This window comes from Cervus canadensis, chromosome 31, assembly GCF_019320065.1.
Source record: "Cervus canadensis isolate Bull #8, Minnesota chromosome 31, ASM1932006v1, whole genome shotgun sequence".
In the NCBI taxonomy this organism is placed as follows: Eukaryota; Metazoa; Chordata; class Mammalia; order Artiodactyla; family Cervidae; genus Cervus; species Cervus canadensis.
The window spans coordinates 18,213,204-18,237,556 of NC_057416.1; the positions used below are offsets into that span (position 1 = coordinate 18,213,204).

General features: G+C 44.4%; 2 protein-coding genes across 5 annotated transcripts in view; both read right to left on the minus strand.

Moving 5' to 3' along the window:
* PDGFRL (platelet derived growth factor receptor like) overlaps nt 1-13,253 on the minus strand; it is a 76,491-nt gene extending 63,238 nt beyond the window's left edge. The window contains exon 1 of the mRNA XM_043454298.1: nt 12,962-13,253. Within this exon, the coding sequence (XP_043310233.1) occupies nt 12,962-13,238 (277 nt within the window). The 5' untranslated portion in view covers nt 13,239-13,253. The remainder of the gene's footprint in view (nt 1-12,961) is intronic.
* Nucleotides 13,254-18,311: 5,058 nt separating this feature from the next.
* SLC7A2 (solute carrier family 7 member 2) overlaps nt 18,312-24,353 on the minus strand; it is a 71,877-nt gene continuing 65,835 nt past the window's right edge. For all 4 annotated transcript variants that reach the window (XM_043454193.1, XM_043454191.1, XM_043454194.1 and 1 more), the window contains one exon: nt 18,312-23,506. In XM_043454193.1, the coding sequence (XP_043310128.1) occupies nt 23,310-23,506 (197 nt within the window). In that variant the 3' untranslated portion in view covers nt 18,312-23,309. The remainder of the gene's footprint in view (nt 23,507-24,353) is intronic.

Sequence of the window (24,353 nt, forward strand, 5' to 3'; positions counted from 1 at the left end):
TTGAGTAAATTTCTAAGTCCTTTTTATGAGGCACTATTACAGTAACTTGGAAGGACTGATGCTGAAGCTGAAACTCCAATACATTGGCCACCTCATGCGAGGAGTTGACTCATTGGAAAAGACCTTGATGCTGGGAGGGATTGGGGGCAGGAGAAGGGGACGACAGTGGATGAGATGGCTGGATGGCATCACCGACTCGATGGGCATGAGTTTGAGTAAACTCCCAGAGTTGGTGATGGACAGGGAGGCCTGGCATTCTGTGATTCATGGCGTCGCAGAGTCAGACACAACTGAGTGACTGAACTGAACTGAACTGATTACAGTAACTGGTGGATTACACAAGGGGAATAACAATCATACAGAACAAAGGAGCAGAACTGAAGTGTTTTACAACCCCAGATAAGAATTATAGCCCTTACTTTACCAGTCAGTAGCTGAGAAAGGTTTAGGTCCTATGTAACCATCTGTGAGTTTATCTGGATAACTCTGTAATCTAGACATATGGGCAATAGAAGAAAGGAGGGCTAATTCTGTTACAGTATAGTGTTCAACCTAAACTCCAGGACAACAGGATTATTAGGACTCCTTCTTATATATGCCAGAATGCCCTGTCCCCCTCCTTGGGAGAGGTCTGCTGAGTAAGTTAGGAGCTAGTATGTTTTTTAGGACAGGGTGAAGTGCAAGGAAAGAATGCATCTATCAGTTGCCCTAGAAGACCCACCTGTTGGGCATCAAAATACTGATGGCAAGACATGAGAGAACAGATGGATCCTGCAGTTTGGGATACCTCAGTACCAGGAAGGGCAAAATGTGACCCCCCCCCCCCCAATAATATAAGGTTAAGGCCTTCCTTGGAAAAATACCTCTGGAAGCGACACTATCCCTTAAAGACTGAGGGGCCCTGAGGGGAATCCAACTGCTGCTCAGAAAATTCCTAAAACACGGGCTCATCAGCCCCTGCCAACCCCCTGCAACACCTTGATCCTCCCTGTTCACAAGCCTAACGGGGAGTGTCTGTTTGTGCAAGACATACGAGCAGTGAGTGAAGCCATCATCCCTACTCACCCACTGGTGCCAGATTGCACACCTTCCTCCCCAAGGGCCAGGGAGCACCCCGTATTTCTGGCCTGGACCTCAAAGCTACATTTTAAAAAATATTCTCTTCATCCAGACTCTCAATACCATTGTGCCTTTGAATGGAGAGACCCTGACCCCCTGCAGGCTACCCAATCTATCTGGACGGTGCTTCTACAGGGTTTTCAGGACAGCCCCCATTTTTCTGGAAGTGCTTTAGTAAGGGAAGTGAGGGAACTGAGCTTTAGAAGGGAACTCTGCTACGATAGGTTGATGATTTATTGATAAGCATTGAGACCAAACAAGATTCAGATCACAGTATTGTTAAGGTCCTAAATATTCTGGCAAAAATAGGATATAAAGTCTCTCCAACCAAGGCTCAGATCTCTCAGCAAAGGGGAAAGATATCTCTCAGTATTTAGGATTTGTTTTTACCCCAGAGGCAGAGCCCTGGCCAAAGATCAAAAAATAGCAATTAGTGCATTACCATCTCCAACCACGAGGAGGCAACTCTGGCTTTCTGGGCATGGCTGGGTTCTATAGTATCCGGATTCCACATTGTGACCTTATAGCAAAACCCCTCTCTCAGGCTCTAGAGCGAGGAGAAAGGGAACACTTCTATGGAATACGAACCACCAGCGGGCCTTTGAGACTCTGAAGACTGAGTTCAGAAGAGCAAACACAGCGGCTTCTCAATTTGGACAAGCCCTTTATCATGTTCATGAGCGGTCAGGAATAGCACCATGGGACCATACTTAGGTGTGCTAACCCCTCATCAGGCACAATCTATGCTGGAGGTCAAAGGACACAGTGGTTAACTGGAGGAGGGTTAACAAGATACCAGGCCCTGCCAATAGACACCTCCCATATTACCTTAAAGATGTGAAAGTGAAAGTCGCTCAGTCGTGTCTGACTCTTTGCGACATCATGGACTATACAGTCCATGGAATTCTCCAGGCCAGAATACTGGAGTGGGTAGTCTTTCCCTTCTCCAGGGGATCTTCCCAACCCAGGAATCGAACCCAGGTCTCCCACATTGCAGGTGGATTCTTTACCAGCTGAGCCACCAGGGAAGTCCAAGAATATTGGAGTGGGTAGCCTATCCCTTCTCCAGGGGATCTTTCCAACCCAGGAATCAAACTGGGGTCTCCAGCATTACAGGCAGATTCTTTACCAACTGAGCTATCAGGGAAGCCCACCTTAAAGATATGTGAGACCCTAAACCTAGAAACTCCCAGTGGAGAGTAGAGACTTAGCATATCAGTGTATAGAGACCGTAGGACAAACTTACTCCAGTAGGTCTGATCTTCTAGATGAAACTCCTCACAGCCCTGAGGTCAGATGGCTTACTGATGGCAGCAGTTTTGTAGAAATAGGAACCCAAAAGGCCACGTATGCCACAGTTAGTCTAGATGAATAGAAGCCAAAGTCCTGCTACCCCACACATCAGCTCAGAAGGCTGAACTAATTGCATTAATGAGAGCTTTGCAATTAGGGAAGGATAAAGAATTAAATATGTTTACTGACTCCAAATATGGTTTCCAATGCTACATGCTCATGCTGCCATTTGGAAAGAAAAAGAAATGTTAATTGCTAAAAATTTCCCCATAAAAGGCTTCCCTGGTGGCTCAGATGGTAAAGAATCTACCTGCAATGTGACAGACTTTGGTTTGATCCCTAAGTTTGGAAGGTCCCCTGGAGAAGGGAATGGCTACCACTCCAGTATTCTTGCCTGGAGAATCCCAAGGACAGAGGAGCCTGGCAGGCTGCAGTCCATCGGGTCACAAAGAGTTGGACATGACTTTGACTAACACACACATACACACGTGTGTGCCCACACAAACACACACACACACAGAACTTCCGACCCAGGGAACAGTAACCTACCGTGGGGGCCATCAGAGGGAGGGATCTTTGGCGGGCAACGGTAAGGCAGCTGTTCAATTGCAAGATAGGCCACTCACCTACAGGAACTTGAACAAGTTTTGGCTCTAATGATTGGCCCCCTGAACTCCCTAGCCTCCCCCAGTATCCCCCACAGGAACAGGAACATGCTGAGAAATGGGGCTATGAGAAGGGTGTATAAAAAGGAGGATAAGGTTCTAATCCCCGAGGCCCAACAAGGGAAACTCACCAAGAGCTTACCTGGAGCCACCCCCACAGGAGGGATGCACTACGGGCCTTGATGGAAAAGACTTTTTCAGGAAAAGAGTTTAAAAGAACAGTATAACAAGTAACACTTGCCTGTGATTTATGTGCCACCAAGAACCCACACACCCATCCAATTCCTGCTTCGTTACTCAGGCCAACTCAACACCAAGGGACATTTTCAGGGAGAAGACTGGCAGTTATATTTCACCCAAATGCCCCATGATCAGGATGTAAGTATCTTCAGGGTGTTTGCTGATAATTTCACAGGATGGGCTGAAGCCTTCCCCATTGGATCTGAATAGGCTATGGAAGTCTGTAAGTTTCTTCTAAAAGAAATAATTACTCAGTTTGGACTTCCAAGGTCCCTCCAGAGTGATAACGGATCCTCTTTTATAGCCCAAATCAGAAGGGCTCACAACAGCTTTAGGGACAGACTACAAGCTACATACCTCTTGGCACCCCCAGTCTTCAGGGAAGGTAGGGAGAAGGAACCCTACTTTAAAGAAATCCTTAGCAAAGCTCTGCCAAGAAGCTCATGAACCCTGGACCAACTTGCTTCCTCTTGCACTCCTCATGGTCCGTGTAGCACCCAGGAATGGTCTGAGATTTTAGACCATGTGAAATCACCTCTGGGAGGCCCTTTCTTACTGCAGACATTCTACTGGGTGAGGGCCTGAATCAGGCCCTGAGACAGACTATTAATCGAGGACGAGTTCAGGAGGCGATCCAGGGCTACATCCACAAGACACTGCCAGCTCCCGCTAAGACTAGAGAGGAAAGAGCAGTCCTCAGAAATTAACCTCGGGGGCTCAGTTGTTCTCAAAACCTGGAAAGACAGGTCCCCTGAAGATCAACTATTGTCAGAATGGAAGGGTCCCTATAAAGTAATTGTAGCCACCCCACTGCCGTCAAACTGCAAGGGATATTGAGTTGGGTACACTTGTCCAGACTAAAGGTTTTACCTCCAGAAACCTCGCAGGTCACAACAGAAGAGCAATACATCTGTGAACCAGTGGGAGATCTGAGACACCTACTCAGAAGAGAGGCACCATCAACAGATGAGTAAATGAGGCCGAGGGTGGGCTCCTATGAGAAGCCTCAACAGGGCTTGGGACCTCTTGTTTCCTTAGCTGATGTGGTTCTTGACAATCAGCTGGACCTCAAGTAACTTCTGGCAGAAGAAGGCAGAGTTAATGTGATAACTATTGCTTCCTGCTGCACTTGGATAAATGCTACAGGACAGGTAAAAGTTAATATTAAGGAAAGAGACGCCCAGGCAGATTGGCTCCATAATTTTGGCAGGGGTGATCCTGCCTTCCTTGTCTGGTCAACGATTAAGGCAGCCCAAAGTTAACTTGGTTCCTTCCCTTTCTAGGCCTTTCAACAGCTATTGTTGTTGTCCGCCTTTTAGCCCTTGTTTGTTCAACATTCTGGTTAAAGTTGTTTCATCCAGGCTGTAACGGTCTAAAGTTCAGCTCACGATGGCTCCAAGAATTCAGCCCATTCCAGCGGAGGGTGGCCCAGGTCCCTAGAGGTCACTGAACTGCCAGTGAGGAACTCCTACACCTTAGGGCAGGCTAGGGTCTGCGGCCCCATCCAGCAGGAAGCAGTTCCAAACAAGCCCCTCAGCCCCTTACTCCTTAAGAATAAGGGTGTAAAGTCCTTTGCGGGGGGGAGGGGGATGAGACAGACTGGAACCTGGGACCCTTTGTGCAGTGATACACTGCTTGTACCTAAACACACCTCTTGTCTCCGTGAGAAACAAAATACAAAGAAACTATATGGGACTTAAAATAACTGCACGCATGCCCAGTTGGGACAAATTCTGGACAGAAGATACGAAGAGACCAAAGAGACCCAAATGCCACTTTGGAAGAGTGAAAGTGGAGTACTGTGCATGCCCCCTGCACAAACACCACCAAGGGGTGGGCAAAACACCGCAGTCGCCTCTCTGGGCCAGCCCCCGGACACAGCCCTGCCCTCGGCCCATGTGAAAAGCAAGCTTAACGCCCTCCCCCACCACCCCCACCCCTTCTCAGGGAGCCAGAAGACCAAGAACCCTGTTCGGTAACATACATAAAAGTGAAAGTTCATTAACGTTGTATTTTTGAGATCACGGTATAATCTATAGAGAAATGAATGATAAAAATTTTTAAAAACCATTCAATATCATTATAGACTTCATGTCCTAAAGTCATTATTGACTTACTGTGTGACATTAGGAAGTGACCCTCCTGGTTTCCTCACCTGCAAATTGAGAATTCTGTGGTAATAACGACTATCTCAGGGATTGTTTGGGGGCATTAAATGCTTAAACTTAATTTTAAATGTTTAAAATGCGGAGAGACTTAGTGTCTGACCCATAGTAAGGAAGGGCCAGTGAGCTGCTGCCCGTTGTTCTGTAGCTGTCTTGTAATGTCTCAGGGTGAACTCCATGATAAGCTTGTGATAGAGGCAGAGCAGCTCACTATTTTCCATAATTTACAGGTGAAAAAAATGGAGATCACCGATGCCAAGTGGTTCACCGCAGATAACTAAAAAGGCGGTGAAAAACCAGGTCTCGCGTCTTCTCTGGTTCCTGTTGCTTTCAGTTCACTGGAGATGAGCTTTTCGCTTTATTTGCATGAATCGCACGCAGAGCACCGCTAAGCGGCTTCTTTGTTTGTTGGGTCCTGGGCTTTGACAAGCAGTTCCAAGTCAAACAGAACCCGATGCCTGGGATGAGGGCACAACCCTTCTGGAAGGGCTGGAGCTGCTTTTCCAAGGCATACATTTCAATCCCCGAGTGAGGAGACGCTGGTCAAGACAGTCTCCAAAATGAATAAGTGTTGCACAGCCAGAGGTACGGAGGACAAAGGAGCATAGCTCATCAGTATCTGCTGAGGACTGATTGCCATCAAAGCTTATTCCGTAAAGGTGACCTGACTATTAACCTCTCTAATTCGATCAGATTGCGTGAGAGGAGAAAATAAATTCTTTAGAAGAATCCGTGATGCGGACTCCTGTAAACACAGCCATTCATATCTAAGTCCTGTCGCTGTTTGCTCCTCCCTCCCCACGGCCAGGAAGATCTGACCCAAGAGCAGTACCCAAACCTCCACACAATAAATCTGCTGGGAAGCTCGCTCCCCCAACCAGCTGCATCAACTGAGTACCCACCTCTCATCCTGCCATTCCCCACGAAACACCCCATAGGCACACATATACTTTTCCAAGATCAAATCTGAGCGGTTGAGAAGGCAATGACAGTAGGGAGATGAAAATGCAGAACTGTGAGAGCCTCTTTTCCTTCCCCTGTCTGGAATCTCACTCCAAAATACCCTCTGGATCATTGCTTAAAGTACCGCTTTCTTAAAAGAGCAACTTCTAAGAATTAGATACTTCTATTTCAGGATAAAAAACCTTAGATCAAAACATTTTGTTCTTCAGAGCATCCATTAGAACTCAGTTTATCACACTTTTAAAAAGTGAGATGTAATTGACAGCTCAGTTGAGATATTAGTTTGAGGTGGTGGTTTGGTCACTAAGTCACGTCTGACTCTTGTGACCCCGTGGACTGTTGCCCGCCAGGCTCCTCTGTCCATGGGATTTCCCAGGCAAGAACACTGGCGTGGGTTGCCATTCACCTCTCCAGGGGATCTTTCCAACACAGGGATTGAACCCGGGTCTCCTGCACTGCAGGTGAATTCTTTACCAACTGGGCCACCATGGAAGCCCCGTTAGTTTTCTGTATACAACATAATGATCCTATATTTATATGTAATGCAAAATGACCATTCTCTCTTGAAACACTTTATTTGCTGGGCTCCCGGGACATGGCACTGTCTTGGTTCTCTGGTAACAGACATTAGATGGTGGAAATGTGGACAAGTAGAAGAATGTCCTGGCTTCTAGGAGACACATGCTGAAATATTTAGGAGAGAAGTGCCAAGTTGCCTGTAACTTAACTGCAAACGTTTCAGGAACAGCAGGTATGTGAGAGAGGTGAACACACATTCTTAGACAAAGAACATCTTCCTTTTCTGCCTAGTCTGAGTCTAAAGGGTTGAACCCTCACAACTCCTCCCCATCTCTAATGACACTCCATCTCTAAGCAGCCTCACCTGATCCCCTCGGCACTGAAAGCATTCCTATGCTGAGAGCTCCCTTGTTCCTGTCCTCACTTCACCTCTAGACCCAGATCTGAATATTCCACCACTTACTCCGCACTGCCACTCGGAAGGCTAGCAGGTGTCTCAAACTGGACGTGTCCATGCTGACCTCTAGATGCCGTTTCAGATCGGCTCCTCCCCCAGCGTCCCTTTATCAGTAAATGGCAACTCTATTTGCCCAGTGGCTCAGGGTGGAAACCTCTGAGTCAAACACGATTCTCTTCCTTCTGTCTGAAGCCACCCCCAGTCCAGCAGTGAATCCCCCGGGCTTTGCCCTCAGGATAGACCCCGAGCCCAGGCTCTCCTCCCTGCGTCCGTGGCAACCGCCTAGACTATTAAAACAGCCCCCTATACAGTCTCCTGATTTCTACCTAATCACACCAACCTTTGAAAATATAAATCAGACCATAAATCCTCCACTGGAGACCCTCCAGTGACTTTCATCTAATTTAGAATAAAGCCCTACAAGGCAGCTTACACCTCATGTCCTGCCACCGGGACACCCACTCCCCCTGCCCTTGGCTTCAGGGCTCTTCTTTCAGACGTGCAGCCCCGGCTTCCGCCCTCTCAGCCGGCCTCTGACCCTCCTACCCGCACTGCCCTCCGCTGCCCTCCCCATCCTCTTCCCGCATCTTACAGGGTGAACTGTGTCCCCAGAAAGATAAAACTGAAGTCCTAACGCCCGGTATCAGTGAATGTGACCTTATTAGGCTGTAGGATCTTTGCAGACATCATCAATTAAGATGAGGCCATTAGGACCAAAAATCTAATCCAAAATGTCAGTGTCCTTAGAAGAAGAGGCCCACACACAGAGGAAGATGCCAGACGAAGAAACAGAGGGACAGGATGGCCATGTGACAGAGATTAGGTGATTAGCAGAGATTAGGGTGACGTGGCTGCAAACCAAGGAACGCTAAGGATCACTGACCACAGCCAAAGCTCAGCAGAGGCAAGGAAGGCTTTGACCCAGGGTCTCAGGGGCGGCGTGGCCCTGCTGGCACCCTGCTGGATTTCAGACATCCAGCCGCTAGAATTGGGTGAAGATGAACTTGGAGTATCTTAGTTCATGCTCTGGTACAGCAATTCTAGGAAACTAAAACACCCTGATTGCAGATTCTTCGCATCAACTGTCGGCTCCTGAAATGTTACCTTTTCTTGATGACCCGTCCTCTCCATTAGACAACGAGCCCCTCTAGGTAAAGGTTTCACAGCCTTACCCAGGGACAGCCTTCCGTCCCCGAGCGCCTCCTGCGGCTCTGGCCCGCACACTGCACGGTCTCTCTGTTGCCCCCAAACTTCGCTTTTTTTTTCCCCCTGACCTCAATGAGTTTATTCCATCAGAGAAACAGATCCATAAATAAACACTCAAAAGAATGATTTTAATAGAAAGGTTTACATATTTACAATGTAATATGTTTACAATGTATTTACAATGGATTGCCATATTTACAATGGATAACCAACGAGGTCCTACTGCGAAGCACAGGGAACGCTGCTCAATGTTATGTGGCAGCCTGGCTGGGAAGGGCGTTCGGGGAAGAGTGGATACGTGGATGTATATGGCTGAGTTCCTTTGCTGTCCGCCTGAAACTATCACAACATTGCTAATCGACTATACCCTAATACAAAATAAAAAGTTTTTTTTTTTTTAAAAGAAGGGTGTACAAAGTGTAAGGAATGTCCATTCACTTAGAGTCATGACGAAGAAAATTAAACTTATCTCTTTTTTATCTCTAATGATCAGAGATGATTTTAGATGTTAAACGTGTAGGCTAAGATCCTAAATACTTCAAAACATTCATTATTTGCACTCATAAACAATGAGAGCTTTTATGATTATTTTTTCATTATAAGGCTTTTTGAACTAGATTTTACTCTTTTCCCAAGGAATAAACTGAGTCACAAAAGTGATAGAGTCCTGGTTAGATAATCATTGTCCATGTTGGTCCCCTAACTTTCTTAGAGATCTGGCTGTACTGCCCTCACATTATAAAGAATCTCTTTAGTTTTCCCAGGAAGAGAACCTTCACAGGACCAAAAATAAACCCACACTAGACTGAAGATCTAATTAGAATTGATCGAGGGTCCGGCATGAGATTGACAAAACTGCATATTTTTTTTATAATATTTATACTTCATTATTTTCTCCCAACATTGGATAAGATAAGCAGATATCAAAAGTTGCTAAGTACCTGTGATTCTGTACTCTTTAATGTAAAAATAGCAGCACCGTATCAATAAACACCATGGCACCTACTCCATACAAATACTGAAAATCGGGTGCCCTGAGCCACAGCTAGCTCTCAGTAAAATCCCAGGGCTGTCATCTAACTGTTTCATGCTTCACGCTCGATGTTACAAAAGTGACATGCCCTTCCAGCTCCTAGTCTTCATGAGAAGAAATAACATTACTTCTAAAAACTTAAAGTGAAAAAAAAAAAAAAAAAAAAAAACTTAAAGTGTTTAAGAAGTTTATTATTATTTTTTAAAGTCTATTGAATTAGTTACAATACTGCTGCTGTTTTATGCTTTGGCTATTCTTTTGGCCCCGAGGCATGTGGGATCTTGGCTCCCTGCCCATGGATAGAACCCTCACCCCCCTGCATTGGAAGGGGAGTCGCAAGCACTGGACCACCAGGGAAGTCCCTGAAGCATTTTAGAATTAGGCCAGGCCAGCCTAGCTGGGTTAGAGCAGATGCACGCCCACTAAACGCTTACAGGGAATCCTTTTACTAGTGGAAAGCCTCTCCTAGAAGCGATCAGCCAGACCGAAAGGCAGTGGGAGCTGGGTCAAGGGCCTGTGCCGGCAGCTTGTACTCTGGGGTGACCCAGTAATGCACCACACCCCGAGTCAATCAGAGGCTGGCACCAGAAGGACTGCCCACCCAGGCCACTCTCACTGACCTTTCCCTGGTCCCAGCCAGCCTCACGATAACTCAAACTTGAGAAAACGTAAAGGTTTAGAGAAACTTACACACTTTACAGAAGCAAGCTTACTCTTCTAATTATGTGTTCAAAATTAAAGGACCAATGCAGGAGACCTGGGTTCGATCCCTGGGTCAGGACGATCCCCTGGAGGAGGAAATGGCAACCCACTCTAGTATTCTTGCCTGAGAAATGCCATAAACAGAGGAGGCTGGTGCGCTACAGTCCATGGGATCACAAAAGTCAGACACGACTTAGTGACTAAACAACAACAATGTAAATATGCATTAAAATGGGGAAAAAAAGCCAAAAAAAAGAAATGCATTTTTCTCTTTTGTGTATCTCTATGCTTTCCAGATTTTTATGATTAGCAAAAATTACTCATTAACATAGAAATCATTACATTGAACTATTTACTGACTTATATTTTATTTTTAAGAAATGAAACAGCACATTAAGATTTTTCACAGTCCATATTTTCAGGAATTTGGTCAGTTTTTCCCTTGAGCCAAAACTAATGACATATCTATGGCGTGACAAATACTAGTACTTTATTTTTTTTTCATTTATTTTTATTCGTTGGAGGCTAATTACTAAATACTAGTACTTTAAAACAGGGATAGCTAAATGCTCCAGTCTAGAAACAGGTGAAATTCATTCAGTTCTCATGACCAAAAAGATGGAAAACAAAGACACCGAACAGAAGTGAAATCCTAAGATTAAAAACTACTGTACATTTCCTCTTTGGATACATATATGCCTTCATATTAGATATGTGAAAATAAATCTTTCCCTGGACTCCCTAAAAATAATGTGTTCAACATTTTATTCATAAATAGTTTATACTATATTTACTTTCAAAAACAAAGCCACCATGCTATCATCACACCTAAAACCTATCAGTTATTTCTTATAAAATATTCAGCCTGTGTTCCATTTTTTTCTGATTGTCTCATAAATCTATATAGTTTGTATGACTTACATTTGATTTAAATGGATGCTAACAGATTCAAGCAGCTATTTGTAATCATGGTCTGGGCACACACTGGCCAGGACAGACTCAGGAACCAGTGGCTGACCCAGCCTCCCCAGCCTCTGCAGCAGACATCTTGGGTGAACTTGTACCCCAGTGAATGGGCCATTTGAAATTACTTTGTCTGACCATCTCCTGCCCTATTCAAAAAGTGATACCAAATACTGCATTCCCATCACTTCAGTGATCACAGGCAAGGACCTGGCAGGAGCAATTTAATATTAGATTTTACTCAAGCCAACTGATCTGTAGGCAAAGAGGACTTGTTCCCCCACCGCTGCCCCACCCCAGCAGAGAATCTCTGCCTACTCTTTATCCAGTCAGGCTTTAGGCTTAAGGAGCTTCACATTCAACTTCAAGTCCACAATCATTTTAGACTTTGCAAACCAAAGTGTGGTATTTTCTGGCAAGTGTTTCTACAGTCACGGGGAAAGAAAGGAATTGGTCTGGACTGAGTAGTGCATAAAATGTGAGCTAGGGTGAGCTGGCTCCAGCCGAAGGTTGCATAACCGTAAAAGCTGGTTTTCAACCCAAACTAGCAAAAATAGTGACTGCAGAGCAGAATTCCAAGGGCAATTTCAGGATACCAGGATGTACCAATGCAAAATATAGTGTATAACTCCAATCAAAAAACAATGGTGCTTCCAAAACAATTAAATGCCAGCAGAACCATAGATAACAGATGGAGAAACATAACGATCATTTCAGTAGTTCAGTCCCTCAGTGGTGTGTCTGACTTTGTGACCCCAAGGACTGCAGCACGCCAGGCTTCCCTGTCCATCACCAACTCCTGGAGCTTCCTCAAACTCATGTGCATCTAGTCGGTGATGCCATCCAACCATCTCATCCTCTGTCCTCTGCTCTCCTCCTGCCTTCAATCTTTCCCAACAACGCACACACACGAAGTCTGGCCCTGTAGTTGTGGGTCTACACAACAGCGTGGGCTCAGAACAGGCACACATTCAAAAAAGCGCAGCAGCACAAGGACCCCCGTGTGCTGTCCAAAAACCCATTTGCTTCATCTCCTCCCCTCCAATCAGATCAAAAGCATAACAGTTGTGGGGTTTTGAAACGTTTGGAAAAGGTTTGATACCCAGAAATATCTGTTGTAAAACTTAGGTACGTCTTGCAGGATTTAAGCTCACGTTGGTATAGGAAACGCATCTAGGACTGCAGATGGGCGAGGAGGACCCTTCGATTTTTGCAAAAGGCTCAGCTTGGGTGGCACCCCGCCTCACCAGCAGAAAATCCCAGGGTGAACGCTGCGCGCGCGCGCGTTAGAAGCAATCAGCCGCCCTGCGCCACCTCCCAGACCGACACGTTGACACTGGGGGCTGGACCAGGCGCTGCCCGGGGATGTTCTGTTTGCCTGCTGCCCGGGGCTTTTCAGCAGCGCTGGAGCCGTTCTGGTGGGGATTCTAAAGGGTCGGGCCAGCTGCCACTGTTCCAGGGACTCCGAGGAGGGTGGAGAGAGGGAGATAAGGGTACCCTTCTAGGAGGGGGGCAGGTGCACGGGGCAGGGAGTGACTCCAGAGCCGGAAGGAAGACCTGCAGGACGACGGGGGCTGGGGGACCCGGGGTAAAGTCGGGGCACAAGCCGGGATGCCGCCCACCCAGAGTCACTCACCATCCTCTAGAGCTTCATGCATCAGCAGAAGACCGAGCAGCAACCAAATCTTCATCTTCTCGGCGAGGGGTCGGGGCCGAGGCGCTGGAGACCGCGGGTCGGAGGCGCGCGGACAGCGCAGGACGAGGGCAGGGGCGCCAGGGGAGGCGGCGGGCGAGGGGCGGGCGCCTGGGACGCCGCAGCTGGAGGATTCGGTTTCAGGAGGAAGAACACAGATTTTAGGAGAAAGTTTGGGGTTTTTTTTAAAATTCTCTATCTGTGTAATGTGACCTCTCATGCCCCCTGGTGGAGCCGTGAAGCGCTGCGCTTTTTCCCGAGGCTGAGAGCGAAATGTCAATTACAACAGTCGCTCAGAGATTTCCCGCTCCCAGCGCGTTTTACCAAGTTTACCAGCTTCGAGGAGGCTCGGCGTAATCCTGCGGGGTCTCATCTAACCAGAATTGTCCAGATGTCACCAGAGCTCTCCCACCAGTTCGTACGGCCGTGATGCTCTGTAAAAAGTGCCCCCTGCATTTATCTCTTCATTCCCAGCAGGCCTCTCAACTGCGCTCACCAACAAGACCATTGCCCTTGGAAGTCCCAACTCCGCACCCAGCCCTGTACCTGCTGGACGCGAGCCTCCCTTGCAGCTGAGACCTTGCAGCCCCCTGGGGCTCCCAGTGGGGAGGCTGCTCTGCCTTCAGAGGGTCCCACGGCAGGCCAGTTGCTTCCCCAGGGTTCTGCTGGAGGGTTTGGAGAAACTTCTTCCTCTCTTACGCAGCAGAAGCCCCACTGCCCTACAGAAGACTCAACTAGGTGTTCAGGAGGAACTGTGCCAGAAAAGAGATCCAAGTAACAGCACCAGGGCCTCCAACGGGACTCCGAGAAGTCAACCACTGGGTTATCACTCTGGGCTGGAGCCTGGGGTTCCGGCTACACCTCCCTCCCTCACTCCACGCCCTGCCAGGCCCTGCTTCATTGCCCTACTGACTGCATCAAGGCCGCCCTACTGACTGCATCAAGGTCGCCCCTCTTGGCCATCATCCCTCCTTCTCTACTCCGGCTCACAGTTACCATCTGTCACCAGCAAGTGGCCACAGCCTCCTAGTTGGTCTCCCTGCCTCTCTGTCTTGCCCCTCAGTCCACACTTTCTCCAGCTATTAGACTGATCTCCAAACACAATTCTAAAAAAAAACCAAAAAACAAAAACACAACACTAACCCAACTAAACCCCTCCGAAGGCTCTCCAGACCTCTCATGCCCGGTCAGGCCTCTCCAGCTTCCTCTCTTGGCACCCACTGTTCCCTGGCCTGCTTGCCACGCAAACAGCGCGCTCCCAGCGCCCTCGGGCCAGCCGCACGGTGGGGTGGGAGGGGGGCACCAAGGCTTCTGCTGCCCCCTTGGCCCCCCAAAGCCACCTTCCTTGTTCCACCACCTGCCGGCCTCTCACCACTCATCCCACAATGCTCAGCTCAGACCCTACCTGCTCCTGGCTGGGGCAAGCACTTCCACAGTGTGAATCCTTTGTGATATCATAGCAGCCAAGACAAAACGCACGACTGAGCTGTGAATCCGGCTTCACCTCTTTCACCTGCTTTCTCCTGAGTTCAAGGGCAGGAAATATGTCTTACTGAATTTTGTACTCTACCATCAGTTTCTGGAAAATCGTATTTATTAGGAGTGTACCACGCTCCACACAGAGCATGAAACCCTCACCAGACATTTCTTGTTGCTCATATCAACAACAACCCAACCAGGGAGGCTGCATGGTTAGTATCAGCCCCATTTTACAGACAAGGCAGCCCAAAGTCAAACTTGAACCTGCACTCTACCAGTTAGTTACAATGCGCTGTTGAAATCACTACCTGTGAAAGCTTTCCAGCAGGGCTGGCCCGCCCCCAAAGTCTCCCCTCTCAAGCTCCGAAAATTGGAGGCAAGAACTTTGTGACTTCCCTGATAGGCTTGATAGCAGACAGCTAAGGTGATGGGGAGGCAACAGACAAGACAGAATTGCAACCCATTCCATGAAGAGAGGAAAAACACGGTCTGTTGGTCTGTTGTGATCCACACAGTCAAGGGCTTTGGTATAGTTGATGAAGCAGAAGTAGATGCTTTTTCTGGAATTCTCTTGCTTTTTCTATGATCCAATGGATGTTGACAATTTGATCTCTGGGTCCTCTGCCTTTTCTAAATCCAGCTTGAACATCTGTAAGTTCTCAGTTTGGTTCACGTACTGTTGAAGACTAGCTTGGAGAATTTTCAGCATTACTTTGCTAGCATGTGAAATGAGTGCAACTCTGTGGTAGTTTGAGCATTCTTTGGCATTGCCTTTCCTTGGGATTGGAATGAAAACTGACCATTTCCAATCCTGTGGCCACTGCTGAGTTTTCCAAATTTCCTGGCAACATATCTTCTGCTTCTCTTAGGTCCATACCGTTTCTGTCCTTTATTGTACCTGTCTTTGCATGAAATGTTCCCTTGGTATCTCTAATTTACTTGAAGAGATCTCTAGTCTTTCCCATTCTATCATTTTCCTCTATTTCTTTGCACTGATCACTGAGGAAGGCTTTCTTATCTCTCCTTGCTAGTCTTTGGAACTCTGCATTCAGATGGGTATATCTTTCCTCTTCTTCTCTTTCACTTCTCTTCTTTCTCAGCTATTTGTAAGGCCTCCTCAGACAATCATTTTGCCTTTTTGACTTTCTTTTTCTTGGGGATAGTTTTGATCACTGCCTCCTGTACAATGTCAAGAACCTCTGTCCATAGTTCTTCAGGCACTCTAACAGATCTAATCCCTTGAATCTATCTCTCACTTCCACTGTATAATCATAAGGGGTTTGATTTAGGTCATACCTGAATGGTTTAGTGGTTTTCCCTACTTTCTTCAGTTTAAGTCTAAATTTGGCAATAAGGAGTTCATGATCTGAGCCACAGTCAGCTCCCGGTCTTGTTTTTGCTGACTGTATAGAGCTTCTCCATCTTTGGCTGCAAAGAATATAATCAATCTGATTTCTGAATTGACCATCTGGTGATGTCCATGTGTAGAGTCTTCTCTTGTGTTGTTGGAAGAGGGTGTGTTCTCTTGGCAAAACTCTGTTAGCCTTTGCCCTGCTTCATTCTGTACTCCAAGGCCAAACTTGCCTGTTATTCCAGATATCTCTTGACTTCCTACTTTTGTATTCCAACCCCCTATGATGAAAAGGACATCTTTCTTTGGTGTTAGTTCTAGAAGGTCTTATAGGTCCTCATAGATCCATTCAAGTTGAGCTTCTTCGGCATTAGCAGTTGGGGCATAGACCTGGATTCCTGTGATACTGAATGGTTTGCCTTGGAAATGAACAGAGATCATTCTGTCATTTTTGAGATTGCACCCAATACTGCATTTTGGACTCTTTTGTTGACTATGAGGGCTACTCCATTTCTTCTAAGGGATTCTTGTCCACAGTAGTAGATATAATGGTCATCTGAGTTAAATTCACCCATTCCAGTCCATTTTAAAATGTCAGTGTTCACTCTTGCCATCTCCTTTTTGACCAGGTCCAATTTACCTTGATTCACGGACCTAACATTCCAGGTTCCAATGCAATATTGTCCTTTACAGCATTAGACTTATCTTCCATCAACAGTCACATCCACAACTGGGCATTGATTTTGGTTTGGCTCCATCTCTTTATTCTTTCTGGAGTTATTTCTCCACTCTTCTCCAGTAGCATATTGGGCACCTACCAACCTGGGGAGTTCATCCCTGTGTCCTATCTTTTTGGCTTTTCATACTGTTCATGGGGTTCTCAAGGCAAGAATACTCAAGTGGTTTGCCATTCCCTTCTCCAGTGGACCACATTTTGTCAGACCTCTCCACCATGACCCGTCTTGGGTGGCCCTACATGGCAGGGCTAATAGTTTCATTGAGTTAGACAAGGCTGTGGTCCATGTGATCAGTTTGGCTAGTTTTCTGTGATTGTGGTTTTCATTCTGTCTGCCCTCGGATGGATGAGGATAAGAGGCTTGTGGAAGCTTCCTGATTGATTTATAGTATATTTTGTTATTTGTTTGGGCAAGGGATGCCCCCATCATTGATTTCATGTTAACTATGATTGTATATTTTCTCTTCCAGATGAAGTTTCAAATCACCTTGTCAACTTCCATAAAAACTTTCTGTTGTGAGCATGACTGTATAGAGTTTTTATTTGGAAGAAGAATGCTCATATTTACAATATTAAATCATCCTATCCCAGAATGTGTCATGATGTTATCTATCATTCCATTTGCTCAAGTCTATTTTTATGTTCCCATTATATAATTGTTTAATGGTGGTATTAGGACAACAATTTTGGAACTCTGTAATCCCAAGCCTAAACCAACATCACTGGTATCCTTATTTGTAAGAAGTGGAAACTTGGACATAGACACAGTGGTATTCTCATTTATAAGAAGCAGAAACTTGGACATAGACACACACGCATATACACACAGAGGGACGATCACGTGAAGAATTAGCGAGAAGACGGCCATCTACAAGCTGAGGGTCTGGGCCTCAGAAGACGCCAACCCTGCTGACCTTCCCTTCACACGATTCCACTGTGCCAGCACAGAAGTCGGGGGGGGGCCTCAAAACCTACTTACCAATGCTAATCAAGACAACAATAAATAACAGATAAATTGGGTTTTAGGCTTCTATTTGGAAAATACTTTGCTGTTTTAGCTTGGTTTTCAACGCAGGATAAATTCATACTCAAGTTTAATTCAACATGGTGGGTGTTCCCTTCCATTTATGAAAAAAAAAAAAAACCCCAACAGGAATTAAGTCTATACACAATGGCATCTCAAAATTAAAGAAGATAATTTAGGAGATTTGCAATTTTAACTAACTTGGAACCATGTCAGAAAACTGACTCCTCCCTCCCCATCAAAGGGTAAAGAGGGCTGCAGTTGATAAATGTTTATTCACTATACAGTACAAAATTTCTGTTAGTTATAGATCACTGATCACCAGTTCCTGAAAGCTATGATTTGGTCAGGAGCATAACAAGGAGCTTCTTGCCGACAAAAGCAACGGCAAAGACACTGGTCCATTAAACAAATGGCAGTTGGATCGGCAGGACCTCAGATGTGTGGTCCTGGGGTGGCATGCTTCAGGAGCAACTGGTATGGGGACTGTGTCACAGAGACTGGGTATGGTGAAGGACGTCTCTCACAGGACTTGGAAGTCGTATAGTACTCGGCTGCCAGGTGAGTATTAACAACATAACCGTTTCCATTTAGATTGTACTACACTTCTGAGCTCTAAAGTGGCCTAAATAAAAAAAGTTTAAATTTGATGTGTGAAATGTAAGCTTTCGGTAGGTATGATACATATGCATACAACACCATGGTAAGTCATATTGAAATTTATTTTAAAAATACATGGTTAGAAAGCACATATTACAGTGTGAAGCAGCAGCAGTTTTTATTTATTACAAATTCTAAACAATAATCCAACGTTATAAGCAAAAAGGAAAGCTGATTATCATCAAAAACGTGTAAATTTAAAATTATCTACAATCCTACACACAGATAAAAAATCTCTGTATTTGAGTAAGACCAAAGTATCTGTTGGTTTTTACAGACACAGAATTTCGGTAGAGTTTTAGGCCCTATCAACGGTTTCTAAAAGTACAATGATAACAAAAGAAAGCAATGAGACAAATGGATACCAAAGATGAAGAGCCAGATAAGCAGGCATGGGCCAGAGAAACCAGCCACGCTGGCAACACAAGGTTCTTTACCAATGGGGCCGCGGCCCGTGCGCGTCCGCTGCCAAGGCTGTCCGTGCTGGTGCAGAACCCGCGGGGGCCAGGACCTATGGAGCAGTTCAAGGAGCAGCCATCCTTCCCACGAGTCGGAGAGGGTCCTTGGTCCTCATCATTTACCTTGTACTCACGGGATATTTGGAGCTGAAACGAAGGACCCCAACTACCTTGGTTTTTCACTTCATATCCTGTCCTGTCATCCCAAGACTCCCCAACAAAGGGAGCTCCAGACACTCACACTTTGCAGCCTGCCTGCCCCACGGTCCTGGTTGTGACCCCCACGGAGCTGCTGTCAGGGGTCACTGAAGGCCCTGGAAAGCCAGAGACAGCGACAGTGGCCTCAGCTGAGGTGATAAAAGCTAAAACAGTGCTCCCAGGGCTGCTGATTGGGTTGAGTCATAACAAAATGCATTTGAAATGAACAAGACTAAACTGTGTACATAAAAACAGTAACAAACGTTACAAAAACCAACCACTAAACCAACAACCACAACAACAGTAGATCAGGCCTCTCAAAATTCAGAAACCAGAAAGCCATTAAAAAATGTTTAAATATAATTATACAAGGAGATAAAAAAGAAACTCGGCTAAACAACGAAGTCAAACAATGTTATTTTCACACATCTTTGTGTCTGAAAATTAATGACCTGTGCTGGCATTAGTTCCTACGTGAACTTTGGTACTTCTTCCCTTGATATTTTAGAACAAGCTAGAAAATGTTAGGTAGAAAATGTACAGAGAAGGCACTATTTTGGCACTAGTCAAAAATCAAAAACAAGCCAAAAAACCAAGCTAATAACACCCCCACAAGACATTCACACGAAGCGCATGTATATTAATATTCCATGATGCACACTCTAAACCCAATCCTTTAAAATTAGATGGGACACTGTATTCATATTTCTGGTTTGAATTCTACTGTCGCTTGAAGCGTATCAGCAGATACCTAGGCAGAGAACATCATGGGCAACATCACAGGGAAGGAAGAGTTGGCATCTTGGCACAACTGTGTCATGTGGTTTATAATCTCAGAATATGCTGATCTAAGAGGAAAAAGAGCTCAGACTAATCTAGTCCCTCCAGCTTTATCAGCATTGGCAGGCAATTACGATTCCTTTATTCCCCCTGCTAAACAGTTAAATACATTTAGAAAATCATCTGGTAAATATAATTTCTAATTCAAAAGATTGTAACATGCCCAGGACTTGGAAAATATTTTAAAATTATTATTTAAAATTTTAAAGTTTAAAAAATCCTTTATTCAGAAAAATTAAAAGAAGATAGGGTCTTGTCTTTTAAAGGAAACAGATAATTCTGAAACAGATATTTTCTATCAAGTGTGGCAATAGAAGGTTTTATAGATACAACATTAGTTTTTCATTAATGTATATATTCCAAATGATGTTTTGGTCTTACTTTTCTAGATATTCATCTCTGGGGAAAATGGCATTAATTAAGCAATAATCTGTATTTCAGTATATATCAGAAGTTCTAATATAAGTAGTTTAAATTTTGGACTTGCATAGCTACCTTGTTAAATGTAGGGTTGGTATGGCCTTTGTATCGTTATTCACAAATCATAAGAGTATAAAATAAAAGTGCTATTATAAGAAGTTTCTCACTGAAAATGTTCAGAGAGCAGATTTTCTAGTGCAAAAAAAGAAAAGTAATTTAAGCTGTTTTTACTCAATCACAATTAAGAGAATGCATATGTATTTTTTTAATTTCTGGAAAAAAGTTTATATAAGTGTGTCTGATTACTAGTAAAATCCACAAAGAACATTTTGGCAATCCTAAGAAAGCAAAAACAACATTTTGTTCAAAAGGTTGTGAATTCAAATGTAGGAACAGAGAAATAGTAAAAGACCTGGTAGTGCTGACTTTTCCTAAAAAAGCACAAACCAAGACAGAAATGTCAGAAAAGGTACAGCAGAAAAAAGTAAACAGAAATTCCCTAATGCCCCCACCCCACTGCATTTCAGATCATAAAGCACCTAATGTACTAGACTTCAGTGATTTCATATTAGAAACATTATAAATATATCTTTCTGAAAGAATCTATCTATAGAAAATATTATACATATAAAATTGCCATATATTTCAAAATAGTTTAAAACCTAAACATTTTGCATAAGCATAGCTACCTATCAATACAAAACATTTTTTCTGTCAGTTGGGTTTTTAAAATCTAGACAACAGGATCATTTCCAAAGCCCATCATAAACCCAGCTGACTTAAACACCAACATTTGAAACACACAAACACACATATATATACATGGGTATATATTAACATATACACTCACACATACATACAAAGATATTTGAGTTTTCACAGAAAAAAAGGATAGTCATGAACAAAGCATCTTTCATAGACATTTGTGTTTGTAAAGTGTTTCAAGGTGGAAAAATTATTTTTAACTCAATTCTGCTCCTAATTGAACACAGTGGGCATAATAGTTTTAGCTGCCTGTCACGTTCTAGATAAATTTCTTGATTGTGCTACAGTAAAAGGTTTAATATTCACACATGAAATTTTCATATTCCCATGTGCAGGGCCTGATTACCGAATCAAAGTGCTTCTCAGAATGCTGCAGTAACAGCAAGGATCTAGGATTAGGCCCACAGTAATGGTTACAGAAATACTTCACCTCTTGCACAGCCAACTCTTCCTCTCCAGTAAAACATGCAATACTGGGCCTCAGATTTTACTATGTGCACCCTGGAAATTGTGGAATGTTAGTTCTGAGTTCTAGATCCGAGATGCTACAACACTAGCACCCAGACTTTCCTGTTTACTGGATTTTTCATCACAATAAACCCCTAAATAATCAAAACTTGCTTTTGAATGACGAAAATAAAATGGCTGATCTCTTGGAAGAGCTGTCAGAAAGTAAGTGTTTTCCTTGCCTTTGTCTTAAGCTGGTCACCTGGGCTTGATAATGTGCTAGTCTCATCTAGTGAACCATGTAATTATTTGTAAGAAAAGTAATTCATGAGAAGCGAAACACACGGAAGATAAGTAGTCCACTTATTAGATAACCCTATAAAATGAAATACAGTAATTTGAGAATCATACATTTAAAAACAAATTACTCGTATAAAGGTTAGTGTGTTTCTATGGCTTTAATTCAATTAGGTTAATTTTTTGGCTTGATGTTTTAAATAATCATGTATTTAACTAAAATATTCTATTCCTCAACCACTGATGGGTTTTTCTAGAATACTGGAACTTGCATCAGTAGTTTTAGTGTGGTCATTTAAAAATAAATGAAATAAAAAGTGCTGAACAATTTATGGGATGGGGAAGAAAAATATCCCTAAATGTTTCCAAAAGAAACATCAGAAGCAAATTAAATCCAAACCCCTCATATTGGGCCAAATGCCCTTTAATAACTGAACAGGGACTTTAAAATCAGAACAGGGGAATTTTCTTGTATTCCTTCATTTTTTCCCCCCTTTTTTGCATGTAGTAAAGACAGAATTTACTACTGGTTTAGGGAAAAAAAAAACCCTAAATAAATTGTGAACTGTGATTATTTATTAACTAATGGAAAAAGGTATAAATCATTCCACCAATTATGTGATCTGGGAGGTTCTACTGGCTTATTTTAAGTGACTTTTAAAACAGGGGTGTTCGGGGTCTTATCCAAGCACCTGACTACTCTAATCTTCAAATGCGTCCTCCTATCTGCCACTTACACGAGCCTCCTGCCCACGGGGACCACCTTCACTTTCACCTTTCACTTTCACAAGGGTCCCTTGGAGCTCACACTAGCTCTCGCCAGCCCCTGACTGGACTGGGGCGGGGTGGGGGAGCGGGGAAGATGGCATTCACACCAGGTGAAGGCCTCACATTCAAGGACCACTGTCTCAAAGACGACGGCCATTCAGAGGGTGCCTGCCACCTGCTGACACAGAAGGCCACTCCTGCCCTGCGGTACTACAGACACCGGCAATCCCACTGGCTGAACTTTCAGCAAACTGTCACACCTCACAGAAGAAAACTCTGGACTAAACCCGACATTTATAAGCTACAGAAAAGGCTCATTTCCTATCCCCTCCCCTTACTCCAGACCAACGACAGATACAATGATGGGTAAACGCAATTTTAGGATGTTCTAACTTGACATAAAGTCCAATAAGGAAAAGCAACAGTTATTTCCCCAACCACACCCAGCACATTCAAGATACTTTTCTATTCAGTGATCACCTCCCTTTCAGTGTGGGCAGTAGAGGCTACCGATGAATGACAACACTGGAAAAATGCAATGCGATAAGAGTAAGACACCAACAACTTTTAACATTGATATTCCCCAACATATACAAACATATGCACACACACGCCCACATTCCCACTATCTGGGGGATATTTCTCATGGAGGAGCGAGCTCAGAGTGGTTTCCCTAGATGTGTGAGTCACCGTCAGAGGAGGTGCTGTTCAGGTGAGTGAGTATAAATTAGGGTGAACTATGTCTGCAGCAAATCCATGACAACCTGGTGTGGTGACGACGTCGTCACGGCTCCCTCCATGCAGACTATGTACGTGAAGACTCTGGACCAGTTCTGTCCCAGCCGGCACTAGCACTCGCTCGTCTTTTCGTGGAAAATGAAAGGTAAGCTCAGGTTTCTTTGGTGATCGTCACCATCTTGCATGGCAGATTTTTCTTCTGTTGCTGCGTTAATGTTGTCTGAATACATATCTTCATCATCGTCTTCATCCCTTGGATTACCCTCCAGGCTGTGTCTAATGCCATAAGCGAAGTAAATCAGGAAACCTTTCAGGGGAAAAAGAAATCAGCTTTTGGTGTGACATAAAATGACTGTACAAGTAAAGTTTTCTTTTTTTTTTACTGGTGGACAATTGCTCTGCAATGTTGTGTTGGCCTCTGCCACACACTGACATCAATCAGCCACTGGTGTGTGTGTGTGTGTGTGTGTATACGCCCCCTCCTGTATGTGGCAAATTTAATACAGAACATAATAGGATCTTTTGTGCCTTCTCTTTCTGTGCTATTTTAGAAGGGCAGAATGCAAGTACAGCATATTCCATGCAAGGTCGCTGACAGACGTCTTCCCAGTAGAAAGTGCTTCCTCACTTTTAACGTGCAATCTGTATATGCAATATTGCAATCCTGGAATGTGAAGTCAAGTGGGCCTTAGGAAGCATCACTATAAACAAAGCCAGTGGAGGTGACGGAATTCCAGTTGAGCTATTTCAAATCCTAAAAGATGATGCTATGAAAGTGCTGCACTCAATATGCCAGCAAATTTGGAAAACTCAGCAGTGGCCACAGGACTGGAAAAGGTCAGTTTTCATTCCAATTCCAAAGAAAGGCAATGCCAAAGAATGTTCAAACTACTGCACAATTGCACTCATCTCACATGCTAGCAAAGTAATGCTCAAAATTCTCCAAGCCAGGCTTCAGCAATACGTGAACCGTGAACTTCCAGATGCTCAAGCTGGTTTTAGAAAAGGCAGAGGAACCAGAGCTCAAATTGCTAACATCCACCAGATCATCAAAAAAGCAAGAGAGTTCCAGAGAAACATCTATTTCTGCTTTATTGACTCTGCCAAAGCCTCTGACTGTGTGGATCACAATAAACTGTGGAAAATTCTTCAAG